The sequence below is a fragment of the Colletotrichum tamarilloi genome (assembly GCF_030869305.1).
Source record: "Colletotrichum tamarilloi strain Tom-12 chromosome Unknown Scaffold_157.1, whole genome shotgun sequence".
Lineage (NCBI taxonomy): Eukaryota > Fungi > Ascomycota > Sordariomycetes > Glomerellales > Glomerellaceae > Colletotrichum > Colletotrichum tamarilloi.
Window position 1 is genome coordinate 12,638 of NW_026849540.1, and position 18,347 is coordinate 30,984.

General features: G+C 53.8%; 4 protein-coding genes across 4 annotated transcripts, besides 1 other annotated feature; all 4 read left to right on the forward strand.

Moving 5' to 3' along the window:
- Positions 1-1,141: 1,141 nt before the first annotated feature.
- Positions 1,142-2,212, forward strand: CTAM01_15315 (uncharacterized protein; the record flags this gene model as incomplete). The annotated part of the gene is made up of 2 exons (XM_060531313.1): positions 1,142-1,266; positions 1,762-2,212. The coding sequence occupies 2 exons, from the start codon at positions 1,142-1,144 to the stop codon at positions 2,210-2,212; spliced, it is 576 nt and encodes a 191-aa protein (XP_060374099.1).
- Positions 2,213-4,449: 2,237 nt separating this feature from the next.
- Positions 4,450-4,533: a sequence feature (Short protein (CTAM01_15316, KAK1476835.1) was converted to a misc_feature.).
- Positions 4,534-5,595: 1,062 nt separating this feature from the next.
- CTAM01_15317 (uncharacterized protein) lies at positions 5,596-8,015 on the forward strand (the record flags this gene model as incomplete). Its single annotated transcript, XM_060531314.1, has 6 exons — positions 5,596-5,653; positions 5,889-5,901; positions 5,964-5,973; positions 6,077-6,946; positions 6,998-7,108; positions 7,161-8,015. 6 exons carry the CDS (start codon positions 5,596-5,598, stop codon positions 8,013-8,015), a joined length of 1,917 nt encoding a protein of 638 aa, XP_060374100.1.
- A 2,604-nt stretch (positions 8,016-10,619) lies between these two features.
- CTAM01_15318 (uncharacterized protein) lies at positions 10,620-14,329 on the forward strand (the record flags this gene model as incomplete). Its single annotated transcript, XM_060531315.1, has 3 exons — positions 10,620-10,654; positions 11,011-11,220; positions 11,353-14,329. The coding sequence occupies 3 exons, from the start codon at positions 10,620-10,622 to the stop codon at positions 14,327-14,329; spliced, it is 3,222 nt and encodes a 1,073-aa protein (XP_060374101.1).
- Positions 14,330-15,879: 1,550 nt separating this feature from the next.
- CTAM01_15319 (uncharacterized protein) lies at positions 15,880-17,169 on the forward strand (the record flags this gene model as incomplete). The annotated part of the gene is made up of 3 exons (XM_060531316.1): positions 15,880-16,049; positions 16,261-16,680; positions 16,785-17,169. 3 exons carry the CDS (start codon positions 15,880-15,882, stop codon positions 17,167-17,169), a joined length of 975 nt encoding a protein of 324 aa, XP_060374102.1.
- Between the last annotated feature and the right edge of the window lie 1,178 nt (positions 17,170-18,347).

The window sequence follows — 18,347 nt, forward strand, 5'->3', positions numbered from 1 at the left end:
TCATACAGCTGCTTCTCTCCTGCGGCCCAGACTTCTCGAGACGGCATATGCAGACATCCCACAATATCTATTTGTGAAGATAAGATGTCCAGTGAGGCTAATCATCACTCGATGAAACCCACATGTCGTCGAAGCCCTGGCTAGACATGGCCTACACAATGGCCTTCATGGGCGGGCCAGCGTCTTTGAAGGAGCTAGTCAATATCCGAGCCACAAGGATGGCTGCATATCCCAGGAAACAGAAGCAAGACATCGATTTGGGGCCCCATGTTGATGCTTGCAGATTCCCCGTGTCTCACGAAACAACGGCACCCCGTGCGTCAACCGGGCCTACGAAGCAAGGCCAAGGCTGTGAGCGAGTCTGGTGAAGAAGACCTTCCATTGTAAACTTGCACTCAAGTCGAAGTTCTTTGATACACTCTTGTCTCGACTCTTGAAGGGCGAGCTGCGATCTCTCATGGCAAAGTGGCGGATGAAGTCGACGTTGTTTGGCACGGACCTCGCGTCTGGATGATGCAGAGTATGGGATGAAAAAAGAAAGTTGCAAACAAGCGAACCATCCACTCGGATCTAGTTTGGTCATCAGATGAAAACTTGAGAATTGAGAGGTGTGCTGTTGTTCGACCAGAAGCCTACCGAGTATTCAGAATGAAACCTAAGCGGACTCGCCAACTACCTGACGGCTTAAATCTAATGGCAGGAAGACTATCTGTATCTGGCTCGAGGAAACACTATGAAAACCGAGGCGGCGGATGAATGCCTGATGCTCGGTGAGCTTCTCTGAGCTATCGATGAAACTGAGAGATACTGAGATTCGGAATGGTGTTTTGTTTGCTCCTCGCGGCAACAAGATGCAGAAGGCAAGCTGCTTGGCTTGAGTTCTTCCAAGAAGGCACGCGCCCGACGGCAGAGTCTTGGTGCCGGAAGAGGTACGTACTTGTCGACTATTTATAAGTCACCTCAGGCACAACGGCATGGCAGCGGCAGCGGTGGAGAATGGAAGGAAAGAGGGAAAGCCCATGATTGCCAATCCCATGGACTACGGAGTATTGCCAGTGACCCAAGTCCCAACGGCAGGAATATAAACTGCGTGCCTGCCTACACTGGAGGTAGAAGGGGGAGAAGATCGGCGTGATCACCGATGGAAACGAGCGAGGAAGGCGTGGACACGGCGTGGGAGCGGCAGGCACACAGCAAAAGGTGCAACTTAACCGACTGTACCTTCCTCGATCTGGATAGTCTTTTGCCTGAGGCACACAGAGTGAGGTACGAAGTACTGATGAATGGACACCCAAAGAGCGGAAAGAGCAGACACGCCGCACAAATGCAGGTGCGGACTTCCCGTCCACGTGTGCTTCCCGTTTCCCGTGTCCTGCCCGTAGGTATCCAAAGGATTGCTCGCACTTTCCTCAAAGTTTGATCTTCGTACACCTGCAGTGTCCATTGGTTCGTTGATGTGTTGGTGGGAGGCAGCAAGAGCAGGAGCGAGTATGGGGCAACCGTGCCGTGCTTGCCTCCCATCACCAGTCTTCACGGTTCACCAGACTTCCATGCAGCCTTAGGCAGGACATGGTTGGATTCCCAGGACCTGCGGAATTGTAGATACTCTCGTCCTTGGGTAAGACAAATCTGGGAATAACACTTCTCCTTCCCTTACCTAACAAGGACCAAGTTCCAGCCCTTGGCGAGGAACGACGACTCCACAGCAATATCGACGGAAGAATGGCGAAAAAGAGGGCAGAACTTTTGCTCTTTGCTTAGTCCCAGCCCCCAATGCGATTGGACAGCGCGAGGGAAACACCGTCGGCGGGAACCTCTCCTTGTCAGTGGGCTCGTGGAGTCGAATCGTCCGCCTGAGGTGGGCTCTGGTCCCTTGAAGTTCCTTTATGACCCGCCGCCCAGTCCTCGTCTCCATTCACGCTGGATGCTCCCGCCGGTTGCCCGCAGCCCGACACTTCCTTCAAGAGTCCCCAGAATATCGACAGGACGCTCCGCTGATCAACCGCTACAAGTTCTGCTTTGGGAGACCTTCCCCGGATTCGTCTCATCTTTTGTCTTCGCTTCTGTCTTCGCTTCTGTCTTCCATCAGAAAGACAAGCCAAACTTTGCCCTGTGCTTGGTCTGTACCTCAGTGCCGTCAATACCTGGCAGGGCATGGGCAATGGCAACTATTTACGAATCCACGGGAGTCTCTAAGAATGCGATACTTTAGGTGCCAGCTTTCCCCAAGTCGCAGCCACCCGAGCAGCTCAAAGTACATGCTACTACCGTTCCTTTGGAGACTTACCTTGCAATCTACAAGATACATCTTTGTATAGCCCAAGTACGAGCCTCGACTTTGTGTTCTGTCCAGCTGAGGCAGACAAAACACCCAGAAAGATCGCCTTGACCGCTCAAGTCGCTTCCCTCACCGACAACCCCCTCATCCTGCCACTAACAAGCGTCGCAACCCGCACCCAGGATCCCGTCAGCCCGCCTCTCCTCCGTCACCTACCGCCTGGCACCAATCTCATCCTGCGCCATGTGGTAGCATTGGAGACACGAGGCCCGTCTAGGACTCTGGGTCTTACCCAACTGGCAAGGGGCTGGAAGCCATCGAGAACATCGTCACAACCACCTAGTCTGTGTCATCTCCAGACTCCAGGCACGCTACCCCATGGCTTGGACGGTGGTTGAGGGCTCGGAGAATGCGGGGAAGAAAACCTTCTTCATCACTTGGCGGCCTGCCTCTAGGATCATGGGTGTGTGTGGGTGTGTGTGGTTGTGTCTGCGTCTCAACCACAGCTAACCTCCCGAGCTAACATGGCGCTTGAGTCGTGTCGTCACAAGCGTGTGTCTGGTCGAATGCTTGCGTTCAGTGAGGAAGAGGCAAAAAGGAGCAGGACCATCGAGGACACATACAGAGCTTGGCACCCACGCATCCACGCACCCTCAGATCGTCCACCTGCATTCAGACCAACTGCCCTCGCTGATTGCCGTCAGGCGCTCGACATCCTACAAATGGCAATACTCGACAATGTCACAGCCCAAGTCCGACTAACAGGCTGCCAGCCAGTTCATGACCCCTTGCTACACAATAATCACGGCCCGCGGGAAATGAACCAAGCAGTGGCCATCTCGGTTCCGCTGGTAGACTGAAGGACGACACCGCGCGGCGGCGTGGCTCGATTGGTGGATAGGCCAACAAAGTCAAGTGACTCAATGCATTCTTTTCCAACCCAATTAATCAACGCAACCGCAGCCCTGGCGACACTACGGAGACAACCAGTCGTGCCAGTCCTGCCAGTCGTGCCAGTCTCCAATTACAGCACTGCCTTAGGCGGAGCTCAAGTCTGGCTGCCTGGCAAAGAATCAGAGTTCCGAGCCGTCTGAACGACTACGCCATTTAAACTTTGCCGGTTGCTGCAGGGTCCAAATCACAGGTACCGATGGTATTCGTCCACTGACAATCGAAGTTTGTGAGACCTGCAAGGGAGATGCGAACATCACCAGGCCTCAGGCAATAGTGGCAATGCAGATGGGCGACCATTTCGCATCAACAAGGAGGAATGACGTTTCTGGCTCGCTACCGGAAGGAATGCGGCAGAAGCCTGCAGAGCCGTTCACGAGCCGGAACAGTTGTGGTAGGTTCAGCGACTAGCCGGAGCTTAGAAGCAGCAGAAGCGTCTCCTTAGCTTCGTTTCTAGCTGGGATGACCGTATACGAACTTTGCAAAGAACGCTATTCCGCGCCACCTTCTCATTCTGTTCTATTTCTGCCCTATTCGGCTTGCGGTGGTTGACAAAGCACGCGCTTCTGGCAGCTGGCATCGGACATTGACACAATGGCAATCAAGTCCCGGGGGCGCGGCATGGCAGCTAGGTATGGCAGATGCCTTGCAGCAACAGGCCAGTCACCATGACGAAGTACCGGACGGAACATTTCATGAGCTGCGTCGGTTCCCTGAGTTCACAAGACCATGGAGAAGCAGAACTCGAAGAGCCCTCGAAGAGGGAAATCGGCAGCATTAGGGTCGACCCGAATCGTCACGGCACAAGATTGCACCTCGTCGTGTTCTGGCTGAGCTCGAGAGAGTACGGATACATGGACGCTACGAGACAGCGCCTCCCGAAGGCTCCCCTGTTCAGATGCCATCCCTCAAGAACACACACATTAACAAATAATTACCAACCAGCATCTACCCTGTCATGGGGCAGCCCCCCTTTACTCCAACATCCAGACAGGTCGCCGTACCTACATTGCTGTAATCCCATAGCTCTTCAGGCGTTGCTCTCGCTCACACCTCGCAGGGAAACCCTTCCTCACGGGGCTACCAGTGACCACACACACACACACACACACATACCCAGATAGAAAGAGAATCACCTTTACATCTGCCACCAACGGGGAACAAGCACAGACACCGGTGCACCACCATCGAGACTGGACTGGAGCCAACGGGCTGCAGACATGTCGACCGAGATTGTGACACCCATCTCCGCACCAAGAATCGCCGCTGTAACCCCGCAAATTTCTCCACCTTTCTGCTTCTAGCACATCTTAGTCTCCCAGGATCTCTTGGTCACGATGTGCGTGATGGCAGCGGTCTTGTCAGCATTGGGAAGGACGCCGCCATCGCCGGCTCTTGGGCTGCGGGCCTTGGGTACTCGCTCGGTACGCCAGCGCGACTTGGGATTCGACATTGACCTTGGTCCATTTTGGTGGCTTTTGGGGATGGGCAGGCTTTGTTGGAGAAAAAATCGCCAAAACGCCTGGCTGAACGAGCCTCTTTGCCCATTTGCCTCTTGAAGGTTCTCGCCGTCTCGGATTCTGCCTCCTTTCTTTCAGTGGTATTTGAGCTGGCTCGCACCCGACATCTCACTTGACTCGCACGAGTTCTCCTTCGACTCTTCTTCTCCCCTTTCTCCGCCCTCTCCAAGTTCCCCATATCTCGCCGTTCTGCTACAGTCTCCAGAGGCACCGTCTCCATTCCCCATCCCCCACGCCCTAAGAGAACGGACCAACAATACGCATTCATCTTCACCTCAGCACATCAGCCCCCGGCCCCTGGCCCTCCCAGCTTGTGGCCCCGTCGAAAAAGGGCGAGAACAGAACCCAGAAAGAGAGAAAAGCTTTCCTCGTTAAAGCCCGTTTACCCTCGGCACCAGACCGACAAATCGATTCTTAAACAGAAGGCAAGGTGTATTAGGCTGGAACAGAGTCAAGGGGGGAAAAAGAGACGAGGGAAATACCCACTACACAGACTTGGTCGACTTCCCCCAGTCCCCACGAGCTTCTCGATTCTACCTTATTCACCCCTCCATCCCATAAGGCACCACCAGCAAAACCAGCACCGCCTTGCGCCCGCTGGCCCCGACCGTCACCTTTTACTGCGGGACCCTACCCGACATCGTGAAAGCCTGTCTTCGTTCGTCTTCTAGGCCAAGTAGCCTCGGTCCACACACTCTTACCGCAGGCCTTCTCCCTTCTCTCCGTGCGTGATGTAGGTGTAGGGCAACTTCGTCCATATACCACATCTTTTGAGAGAAACACAACTCCGGCAATCTTGAAAACCGCCATGCCTGTGCGCGCCACAGGTTCCAGCTCTTGAGCATCATGTTACTGTATACTAAACTCGCCCCGCCAAAGGCTCCCAAGAGACGATCCAGATCAGGTGAGTTGATACCTAAACGCTCTGCTGTTTGCCTCCGCTTTGTTTCCTCCCGCCCCCAGCCAAGTAATCCTCGTTTGGGCCAATTCACTGCCCCGAATGCGCTTCGCTATTGCCGCTCGAATGGCTTCGTGATGCTGCCCCAGATCTCGCACCCTTTTATTCCGTCATGACGCACTTGCCTTTACTGGCCATATTTTGAGCCGATCTCTGACATGAACTCATTTGCCTCATGCAGGATGTACTTATTGGTGAGTCAACCCCTCCCTTCTCACTGTTTTGATCCGAGCTCCTTACTGACTTCGTTGAACAGCAAAGAAAAGGTACGAGCCTCCCCATTCGGAGAACCGATTGTCCTAGGATCGCGGCAGCAGCCCCTCCAAATAACCCATCAAACGGTTCTAACTGTGATTTTCTCGCCTGCAGAAAAAGAAATGCGACGAATCCCGCCCGCAGTGCTCTCGATGCGCCGAGCGTGGCCAGGAATGCTCTTACGAACCAGTCAAGCCTCGACAACGCAAGAAGCGTGATTCCATTGCCGGTTTCGGTTCTGACACAGCATCTTTCACGAGCGGAAGCGCCCTCATTCGACGATATTCAGCACCCGATGCGGCCATTAGACATTGGAAGGAGGAGGCTCTTGACGACGAAGACGATGGAGCGGTGGAGGAGGCCATTCTAGAGGAACCGGAAGACAGTGCCGACCCGCTGGCCTACGACTTCAAGAAGATGTTTGGTCTGCATCAGGACAAGGACGACGCTCCGCTGATCTCTCCGGTGGATTCTGTCGCTTTCAATCTTTCATTGGAAGATGCAGACGAGGAGATTATTCGCCGTCGCTCCGTGCAGCAGGGTGCAATTCAAAATCTTGCAGTCACACGAGCTCAGCGCCACCCGGACCTGGCCATGATAGCGCCTGTCCCAGTGGCATCGCCGCGTCTCGAGTTCCTGTTCCCGACGTTCTCCGAGTTCTCGGAACGGCCAAATCGTCGAGCGTTAGTTGATCACTTTACCAACGTCATGTCACACCTCATAGTCCTGCGAGAGACGGAAGCCGGAAACCCGTTCCAGCAACTTGTGCTGCCGCTGTGCCACCGGAGCAAGACCGTCACAAACGCTATCTACGCACTCGCGAGTGCGCATTTGGAGAACAGAGGCTGCGGTCACACGGAAGAAAAGGCGGTCTATTTCCACAACCAAGCCATCCAAGGCCTGGCTCGGTTGATTGAACTCGGCGGGGAAGCAAACAAGAACGAGCTTTTGGCCACGATCATGTTGCTCGTCTATTATGAAGTAGTAAGTTTTATTGCTTGCAACGTCTCGACCTCTTAACTAATTGATCTATAGCTCGTGCAACAAGGCCGGTCCAATATTGTTGATGGTCATCTCAAAGGTGCCATTGCAATTATGAGCGGTAGCAGTGACAACACCGACCCGACCACCGCTTTCCTCGAACGCGTAAGTTCCCTGCATCCCGGTCCGTGTAATGTTTGGCTGACCCTTTTGTCAGGCATTCCGTTTCTACGACGTTATTGCTGCGCTTTCCTTTGGCACAGCTCCCCTCTCCACCGCACCAGCGACAGGATGCCTTATCCCTTTCCCACCGGTTGATTCTCCTACTACTTCGCCTCTCAACTCTGTCGATACGTTGCTGGGCTTCTCTACAACGCTTTGGCCTATTATCCATCGCCTCTCGAACCTTCTCGCCCTCAAGACCGAGCTCCAGACAGCTATTACCAACGGCCAGCTCACAAAGGTCGCCGTCTTGCGCTCCGAATTCGAGACCACTTCGGACGCAATTGAGCACGCACTCAAGCAGTGGCAGCCCAGCTTTCCTCCGGGTTTCTCACCAGACACGATGGACGACCTGAGCTCAGATGAGCCTGATGTCGTTTCTGAGCGCGCACGCCTGCATTCGATTCTCAACAATGCCCTCGCTTACCGCCACTCTGCGTTTGTTTATCTCTACCGCAGCATCTACGGATACCCGAGACAGCATCATCTTGTTCAGCATCACACACATACGGCACTTAGCCATTGTGCTGCAACAGTCAATCACGCCGGACCCATGGCGGCTCTTTTGTGGCCACTGTTTGTGGCAGCATGCGAAGCCATCAGCCCGAGCGACCGACAACTAGCCCGGCAAGCTTTTGTGGCTGTTGAACGCCGGCAGGGCATGACGAACATTCAGCGCGCGTGGACGATTGCGCAAGAGGTCTGGAGGCGAGCAGACATGATTGACGACCATGCCGCGTACGAGGATCATGCCATTGGGATGTCCACACCTGGCCAACGGCTCGGTAAAGGAGCTGACTTGTGGAGACGTGTTAGCGAGGACATGGGCGTCACGATTGTCTTTGGGTAGAGGGACGCAGCCCGTCGTTTCTTTGGATGCGGACTTATCCATCATCACCGCCCACCGTATAGAGTATGGAGTCATCGATGAGATTGAACGTAATGAGCAAAGACAGGCATATCAGGGAGGTGTGGTTTACACAAAAAAAAACTTCTATGGGGGCGGGGGTCAACGGTAATATGGCGGTGGTTTCGGCGCTACCGGTTCTTTTGAAGTTGCACATGAGAAAGCAGTATTCCAAAGGGGGCCAGCCAGAACGGCATGTGTGTTTGCGGTACAAGGAGTTTATCTGAGATTTTACGATATCATCACCTTGTAGTAGGCGTTAGTTAATCCAAGTTACTCTTCATTATCTGACCTATCTTGTATGAGGCAACTGGGACCGTGACTGTGGGCTGCTGGCTGGGCTTTGTGTCCCAGATTGAGCCGAGTGAGGGTTTACCGCCCAGTCTCTGGGTTCCAATAGTACCGTCACTGGTGGCACCAGCCCGCGCGGGCTTCCCGTGGTTGCCGAAGGCGCAAGTGGGCTGACGCGGGCCTCGGGGATCTGGGGTAAAGCGGGTCACTATTGATGTGGTGTGGGCAAGGAGGGTAGGGGAGGGGAGGGGAGGGGAATAACGGCATGAGTCTGAGTAAGTGTGGTTGGATATCTGGTGTACCCCGTACGTGAGACAACATTGCCCGGACTTTCACTTTCTGATGCATGGGCAGATGAGAATACCACATTAAGGGTTCTTGAGGTTCGTTGGAGGTTTGTCTGGATTGTATGAGTGAGGCTGGTGTGGTTGTGAGAGGCACAGAGGGTACGGCAGATGGGGGAGAAGAGGAAGATGGTTCTATGAGCGCGTTTGGGTACCGGTGGTATGGGCTTGGCGATAGGACAGACGTGAGGGGAGTTGAGTTCTTCAAAAATAGGGATTCTGATAAGTGATCTAAACAAGTGCCGACGCATCGGATACTTTCAGGGTGAGGCGGGGGGAAAGTCTCCAAACTCGCGGTGGAAGTAACTGCCTGAAGCGATATACTCCGACATGAAAGCCTCTCTCCCTCTCGGCACCTTCCTTTCGATGGGGTAGTCAGACTTGATATCCTTGACCGATATGTCCGGCTTTTGCAAGCGGTGAGACTCGGTGGACGGCAGCTTGAGAGAGAGAGAGAGAGAGAGAGAGAGAGAGAGGGGAGAGAGTTTGGAAGATGGCGTGTGTGAGTGGATGGCCATTTTGGTCAGTTATCAACTTCCATTGATGAAGCCTGAGTTGGTAATCTTTCGGACCAAACCTCACGAGGCTATGCCCAAGTATGCGAGATTCCCTGAATGAATTACGGATACAAGTGATAGGTGTTGAACTGGGCTTGGCCCGTGTCTTGTCGAGATTGCTCGGCCCATGGCAATGTGCTCACTTATACCTTTTCTGCCCAGTAGCCACGCTTCTTCTCGGAGGAAACAGCCCCTCACTTTTTACCAAGAAAAGAATCAAGAATGCATCAAAGAAGTGATTACAGAGTAAATGAATGTAAGGACGGACCCGAAGACGCGGAGACTGGTGAGATGATTGATGATCATCTCATGCGGATGCCGACTTGACGGATGACAGGACCCAGTTTTTCGTGCTTTCCATTGCTTCGGAATTGCTGTGTGCGGGAAGGTGCAGTTGCCTGTGGTCACAACACAATTTGAGAAGGCAGGAACCTTCCATTTTCATTCCTGGAGAGCTCTTTCCTCCGTGGATTAAACACTTATCACAATGATAAGGGAAGAAGCATAGGCACCTCAGAATACCTTATAGGTAGGTAAGGTACGACGGAGTTCTCCTACAATTAAACTGTTTTGTCATCTTGCAATATGCATCGGTTGGAAGCATTAATTGAACGGTTTCCCTCCGCTTTTCTCTCTCTCTTTCTCGACCCGACAGGACCCTAGTCGACGCTGCATCCTGCGTCTCCCACCACCCATCCATCCATCCCACCTTCACCCCCGATCGCTTTTCCCCGTCTTCCCCGAACACCAACAGTCCATCATCCAGTCATCCACCAGCCCAGTCCACCGCACGATCGCTCTCCCGAAATCCCGTCCAAAGAACGACGAACCACAACCACACAACCTGTCCTGCGCCGCCCTCCGATGCCAATCTAAGACAAGACGAGACAAGTTCGAACGACGCCGAGCGTCCTCGCCTACGCCTACCCTACGCCATACTCCCACTTGATACTCCGTACCCATCAACATCGTCGTCGTCGTCGTCTGCGCCTCTCCCGACCGCCTTCATCCCCCTAGTGCCCCCAACATTCCCCCCTCCCCTCATTCTTCCTCGCTCGTCTTCGTCACCCCCTTCCTCGGTTGCCTTCCCTCCTCATCTGCCGCATTGCCCAGTCACCATTCACCACCACTCACCAAGCCAGCCCGTCCAAGGTTGCTGATCTTTTTCTGCCCATCTGCTTTCTTTCCCCCTCCCATCCCATCCTATCCCATCATCTCATCCCCCCTTTCTTGGTGGTCTAATTAGTGCAGGTAACCCGTCCGTTGCCACCTCTCACTACTTTCTTTTTATCCCCCTCCTCGGGACGGGATGAAACGGCCATGTTTCTACGTTGCACGACTACGGCCCTCAAGACATGTCCATTTCTTCCATGACACTTCCCGCCGCCATGTCCCACCTCCATCCAACACACATTTGACTTCCGTCGCCCGATCCCTCAGCTGAAGCTTGAGCCCTACCCGCCTGAATCTGGAGCTACAGCACCGCGTCTCCACCAGAACCCCTTTACATCCTGCACAACCCAAGCTTTCCCCAAGGCACGCCGCACCTATCTAATACCTAGCACTCTGCCCCGGAAGCTACACCCCGGTTTAAGCAACCCGCTACAAACTTCCGTCGCCCCTCAGAGCCGGGAGACACCTGCCATCTCCACCCAGGCCTGACCTGACTTGGAGGCCCAACGTGGATCACTCTCCGCTGCTCTGCTGCTGCTGCGCCCGCTGCCGTTCTGTCGCTACGCAGTAAAGTCCTTTACTGCTGGTCTGGTCCCCTTCTGACCCTTTCAGTCATTCTCCGCCCACTGCAGCGCAGCATCATGCTGCGTCGCTATTGAGAGGTTCCTTCACCTTGCGCGCCATGACCTCCATCGTCAACGGAGCGACCCCCGCGCCCAAGCAGATCCGCTTCGTCACAAACCAAGGCCATCCGCCATCAAAAAGACGCAGGATCAACGCCGCGTGAGTTTTTCTCCTTTGCTGCTCCTCTGCTAGTCGTTGCGGCTGGTGCTGTTTTCCTTAGCACAGTTACTGCATGTCTGCCCGTGAATCGTTTTTTGTATGCAGAAGCTAACCTGACTCGGCCTTCGACAGATGCCTGACCTGTCGCAAACGAAAGACGAGATGCGCCGGCGAGCGCCCCAGCTGCTCAACTTGCGCCAAGAACGGACACACCTGCTTGGGGTATAATGAAGGGATTGAGAAGAAATCTTCAAGTGGCGCCATCGCCACCCGAGATCCCCACCATGACGAGGACGACGACGTAGAGGAAGACGAGGACGACGACGAACATATCCGGGAAGAAGAAGGGGGAAACCCCGACAAGAGGAAGCATGGAAAGAGCACCGCTACCGGCCGGCGCCCCTCTGGATTCAAATCAGAAGGCGAACAACCCCCCAGGAACGTTGTCGACACCAATGCGGGCCACTCGCCGACCTTCCTGCGACGTTCGTCAGAACATAGCTCTCGTGACCGAGACCAGAGCTCTCGACCTCGACGACCCTCACATCCTCGCGCAACATCCTTCTCCGACGATGCACGCAGTACCCAGAGCCGCTCTCCTGTGTCGCATCATACAGAGCGTCACAGGGTGCCCTACTTTCGCTACTTTGGCCCGACAGCCATCGTTCCCGGCTACAAGCAGATGGTGGTGTCCGTACGGGACCGCAGACGAAGTACTGGCGGCTCTGCTGGGGCTACATCTCCAAGCTCGGGTTCCAGTGTAGTTCAGTCTATGGGAATGGCTCTGTCAGGTATACCTCAGCATGAAGAGGTCGCCGTTGCCGACGAGGACCTACCAGTCTACGATCCCAACGACCCTGCGCCAGTCCATCCTCTAGTTCTACACCTAGTCAAAGTCTTCTTCTTGCATTTGGGCTGCAATTATCCCTTCTTGAAGGAGGGTAACTTCACCCGCATGGTCAAGGAGAAGCGTGTTGAGCCTATTCTTGTCGACGCTGTGTGTGCGTTGGCCGCCCGGTTCTCCGACTCGCCACAACTCGGGCATAGCAAAGACGAAGAGGCGTCTCATGCCGAACAAGGCCAGTTCTACGCCCACAGAGCGAAGGCTGCCACTGTCGACACTTTCCCCTGTCCGTCTGTAGGCGCTGTTCAGGCGCTTTTGATGATGGCCTACGAAGGTTTCGGGGCAGATCAAGACAGTGCTCTGTGGATGTACTTGGGCCTGGCCATTCGCATGGCCGTCGACCTGGGCTTGCAGAAGATGGTCGGCGTGATATATCAAGGTGAAAGAGACCCCTGGTACACTCGCCACGGAGACCAAGCGAGCAGTGATGCGGGAGCAACCGACGGTCCACAAGAGGACGACAACGGACTCACCCGCGAAGAGCAGCTCGAGGTTGAGCAAGAACGTACCGATACGTTCTGGGCTGTTTTCGTTCTTGACAGAGTAATATCTTCTGGAACAGGCAGGCCTGTGACAATTCGTGATGACGACTTTGAATTGGCTCTGCCAGTATCAACTCTTGACCCGGCATCGGGCTGGCCTGCCCCTTTCCCCGTCTTCATCCAGATCATCCACCTTTACGGCCGTGTATCCGACGTTTTGAACAATATTCGCAACGCAAATGATCTGACCTCGGAGAAATGGGCAAAGCTTTCGCGGATGGAGCATGAGCTAACGAAGCTCTACCAAAAGCAAGATCCCCGGCTACACTTCAGCGTCTCCAATTTCAAGACGTACTTGAAGTTGGGGCAGGGCACAAACTTCATTCTTCTTCACTTCTGGTTCCATGCGCTCATCATTATCCTGCACCAACCTACTTTGCTGACCCCCTTTGGCTCGTTAAGGAGCACACATCAGCTTCTACCTAACAGTCGCGAGCTTTCCATGTCTAGCGCCAAGACGATCGCTGATATTCTCGCCTTTGCAGAACTCATCGACCCCAAGAGCTTCATAGGAAACCCGTTCACATCCCAGCCCATGTACATTGCTGCATGCGCTTTCTTAATGGAATCTATCGCGAACGCCTCGAACCCCACGTCGAGAGAAACATCTCCGCCAAACGAGCCTAAGATGGAGGGTCAGAGGCAAAAGTCATCCTCGCACGAGCAAAGAATGTCTACTAAGCACTCTCTCCTCGCGTCGGCTGCCAACCAAAATTACTCTCGTTGCTACAAGAGCCTCCAGCAACTGCATAAGTACTGGGGCGGAGTCAAATACATCCTTACAGCGCTCGACCAGAAGTCCAAGGGGATATGGGACTGCGAGACGTACACTAATGAGGAGTACGAGAGCGCCCGACTGCCTCGCCGAGGCTCAATCGGCGGGCGTCTCCCACATCCATCGACGCCCAACATGCCGCCAATAGCTTGGTCCCTCACGGGTACGACAAATTCACCAAACTCAAGCCTAACGCTCATGTACCAAAACATGCATGCCAGTCAGTCTGGCCATCACGGCTCCATGCAACCTCAACAATCCAACATTCCCACATCTGCGCCTACGCCACCTGGGAACATGATATATGACCCAATCCGCCAGAGCTTGCCCGAGACGGCTCCCCATTCCATCTTTGCTACTGCATATCCCCAACCGGTTATTTCTGCCATGAGACAAACGTCACGTTCTCACCACGCGCAACGCTTGTCGACGTCATCCATGAGCCCTCCTAATCAAGGAAGAGGCCATTTGCAGTTTGAAGGCATCCAGGAAGAGCAAAATTCACCCCCAGCACGCCATGCCGGGCCAATTCTAGCTGCAACTTCGCACCCTCAGCAACCGACGTCTTTCACACCTTCGTCACACAACTCGGCAGGATATGACCACTCCATGATGCCATCGGTCTCGCCATCTGGCAATATGCACGATGCGGTATCGCAACAGCATCATACCGGGCAGCACATTGCTTTCGATCCTACATACGCCAACGCGACGTACTCCTACCTTGGGCAAGGCATGGGTCCCATCACGGATGTCATCACCTTTGAGAACCCGATTGATATTGGAGCGTTGGGGTTGCCAAACGAGATGATGCCACCATGGTTGGAATATCTGCCTGGAGATGTTTTGGGCCTCTTTGAAAACAACAATATGGACCCAGGCTCATAGGTTACTTGTTATCTTGTTGATATAACCGGAATTACCATCATCTACGGTCATGTTGCATCTTTTTGCTGTTCCACAGAGCTGGACTGTCATTTTACATATACCCTCAGAAGTACGATCAATCGGCATACTACGAGCCGGGACTTGCTTGGGCGACAAAAATCTAGGTGTTGGAATGGGAACGAAAAGAGTTATCGGCGGGCAATGTTTTGCAATATATCCAATCATTTGATGATAACGGTCTGAGATTTGGTACAGCCTTCGGGCTGCGTAGTGTTCAGCGTTGCTCAAATGCATTTTTGGCGGCTGTATTATTCATTCCGAGTTTGTATTTCTAATGAAGGCAGGTTTTTTTCAGCGTGTTTTCTTTTTTACAACATTGTCTCTGGAACACCATTGGTATTGGGGAATCAAAATTCATGATATTGATACAGGAGCACTGTTAAAACTTCAGTTCGATTGCCTTGATAGACGTCTCGAGCTGACTTCCATACTTGTTCAGGAAGGCCTTACCTTTGTCGGTAGTCGGCAGTCTACCCGGAGGCATCGGAGCAGCGGAGTCGGAAGATGCTTGGTGGCTGGGTGCAGCCGGAGAGCTTCCCGAGCTTACCTCATCCACTAGAAGGGTAGGCGGGGAAGATGGCGAATTTTGAGTCATGATGGAGGGCGGCTCTGATGCAGCGGTCGAAATCTACACCAAGCCGGGCATCGCAACGAGGTTTCAGGGACGTAAGATGTACGGAACAGAACTTGGGGTCTGGTGGCCTCGATGTGCGCCGCGAAGAGCGCCGTGGATGGAATTGCTAATGCCCAGGAACTTCTACGTAGTAGGTTGAAGATTAGGTAATTATCACAGATTGCATCCAACGGCGATAGCTACGCAGTGAGGTAGCGGGAGGTATCTATATCTCTAACTACTACTAGATGGCCCATCCTGGACAGCTCTGACGACACTGACGGGCAAACACATGGGTCAATGGAAGACGCTAAGTGGACGGGTGGATCCCTTGTAGTGTTTTTGCGCGCTGCGTTGGAAGGAAACGAAAGAAAAAAACTTGAACTGCGACGATGGAATGCATAGCAAGGCGTACCAAGACTGGATGTTGCGGGAGGACCGCCCCGGCTAAACCTTGGCCGACCAGCGACTGTCCACGCAAAGATTTTTCCGAGAGGCCGAGCAAGAGCTCACCCCGGTCGGGCCCAGTGTGATAGCAGATACGTACCTCTCAAGCAGTGCGCAATCGCGGGTACCCGAGTAATCCCGAGCCAATCTTTTCCGCTGCAAAGGACAAGTTCCCAATTGCGCCTGTCTCGGTCCTAGTTCGCTCCTCCCCCAGCCGCGGCGCCGCTAAAAAAAGGCCTCACAATTTTTACCCGGCCACCTCTTACTTCCCGTCCCTCGACAACAACAAAAAAAAGTTTCTCCCTTTTTAACCATCCATCCTCCATCCCCTTGAATCTCACGATCCCGTTGCGCGGCTCTTCGTGACAAGTACCTCCCCACTCAGCCTTTTGTATTTTTTCTCCGGTTCGATTCACACATCTCATCCACAATGGCCTCTTCCGTTCCCTCTACCGGCTCGGCCAAGGTCGACGCCGTCGTCGAGAAGGCTGCTGCCGCCGCCCCTGGCCAGCTCTCCGGCCTCGCCCTCTACTCCAGATTCGCCCTTGCCGGTGCCGTCTGCTGCTCCGTCACCCACGGTGCTCTCACTCCCGTCGATGTGTAGGTGTTTTTCCCCTCCCGGTTCCGCGGTTGGGAAGAGAATCTTCTCCCTGGCCGGTGTGCGTGCCCTTTCACAAGCCAAATGGCGGACAATGGAAGAGAAAGGCCGCAATCCGCCAGCGAAGCTCTCCGCTCAATCGCGGCAGTCGACAATGACATACCGCAATGGTATTCAACCAATTGGCACAGATGACTAACTTGGCATCAACAGCGTCAAGACCAGAATCCAGCTTGACCCCGCCACCTACAACCGCGGTATGATCGGCGGCTTCAAGCAGGTCATCCAGAACGAGGGTGCCGGCGCTCTTCTCACTGGCTTCGGACCTACCGCTGCCGGTTACTTCCTCCAGGGCTCCCTGAAGTTCGGTGGATACGAGTTCTTCAAGCAGCAGTCCATCAACGTGATCGGCTACGAGAACGCCGTCAACAACCGCACTGCTGTCTACCTCGCCTCCTCCGCTGCCGCCGAGTTTTTCGCCGACATTGCCCTTTGCCCCCTTGAGGCCACCCGTATCCGTCTCGTGTCCGAGCCCACCTACGCCAACGGTCTCATCGGCGGCTTCAGCAAGATGCTCAAGAACGAGGGTATCGGTGCCTTCTACGCCGGTTTCGGACCCATTCTGTTCAAGCAGTAAGTATAATATCTACACCCCAGCACAATTCTTTCTGGCGCGCACGATGCGTATTGTGCACGGAATTGAAGGAGAGCACCAAAAACTGACACTACCTTTTCAGGATCCCCTACACCATGTCCAAGTTCGTCGTCTTCGAGAAGGTCTCCGAGGCCATCTTCCGCCAGTACCCCAAGAACACCCTCTCCGACAGCGCCCAGACCGCCGTCAACCTCGGCTCCGGTCTCATGGCCGGTTTCGCCGCCGCCATCGTCTCCCAGCCCGCCGACACCATGCTCTCCAAGATCAACAAGACCCAGGGTCTCCCCGGTGAAGGCACCACCTCCCGCCTCATCAAGATCGCCAAGGAGCTCGGCATCCGCGGCTCCTACACCGGTATCGGTGCCCGTCTCTTCATGGTCGGTACCCTTACTGCCGGTCAGTTCGCCATCTACGGCGACCTCAAGAAGGCCCTCGGTGCCACCGGCGGTGTTGAGATCTCCAAATAAACAACGACTTGACGAACCGGAAAGACGAGGCGAGAAGATGGTTGGCGAAGAAGATGAAGAAGAAGAATGGTGTTGGTTTCTGGATGAGGACAGAGATGTCTCCTCCGTCCCCTCTTCATCACCCTGGATCCAGGATTGTAAAACTCCGGGAATGAACCTAAACGGCGGGGAACCACATTTTTATGATATCCTCTCACAGCAGCAAGCAGCATTTGCCGCCGCCCTTCCTCACCCACTAGATGGGGGCTGCATTTCTTCTCTGCATTAGAAATTTTTTCTTTAACGAACATCGGCCTGGGCAAACTTCTTGTTTCATCTGTTCAGCAAGACTCCTTGGAGGGCATGGGGGACTTGGGTTGATCTTTTCAGGAAAACTGCCTATCATAGAAGCATAGAGCATGATAGACGAAAAGATGGCTGGCCTGCCGGAGGGTTGTATAATAGTCGCTTTGTAGTTTGCAATCATAGACCGGGAGTTTGGACCTCTCTGTTGATTCCGTGTTGACGTGTGCTATGGTGACATGCTTCTATTGCATTCTCCATCCGTAGCGCTCAGGTAAGATGACTATGGTCGCAAGCCACTGACGAAATCACAACATGGCATCATATTCGCATCGACAAGAGGGATCGAAGCTAAGTTGTCACGATCGTCAGAGCACTTCATTTCCAGAATTCACTAGTTTTGTCCGTACTGAGAGGACGGCGGATAGTTGGATTGACTTTTGGGACTATCAAAGCGGCCCGGCAACTGGGCCATGCCGCCACAACGGGATGGGTACGGAGTAATTTCTAGTAAGTTGAATTCGGATAGGATGGGAAGACCGGATGGGGTCATCCGGGTGGCTAAGACTGTACCCTGACCAGTCACCGACATTTTGAACCCCTGGAGACAGGACCTTTCAAAATGGAGAGGGACAGAGAGAGTCCGGGATGCCCGTTGATGGTGCAACTATCTTCTTATCGGCTTTACTAGATGACGTCAAATTGGCTGTGCGAGAGGGAAGAAGACATGTATGTTTTGAAGTCGAATGGAAGGGAATTCGGCGTTGGAAATGGGAGCGTGTGAACCCTTTTGTTTGAGGCTGCTTGACAATAGGAGCACATATGGAATATGAAATTATAGATTACTCCGTACATCGTGGCCAAAAAGATTATGACACTGCAGATTCGTACTCCCG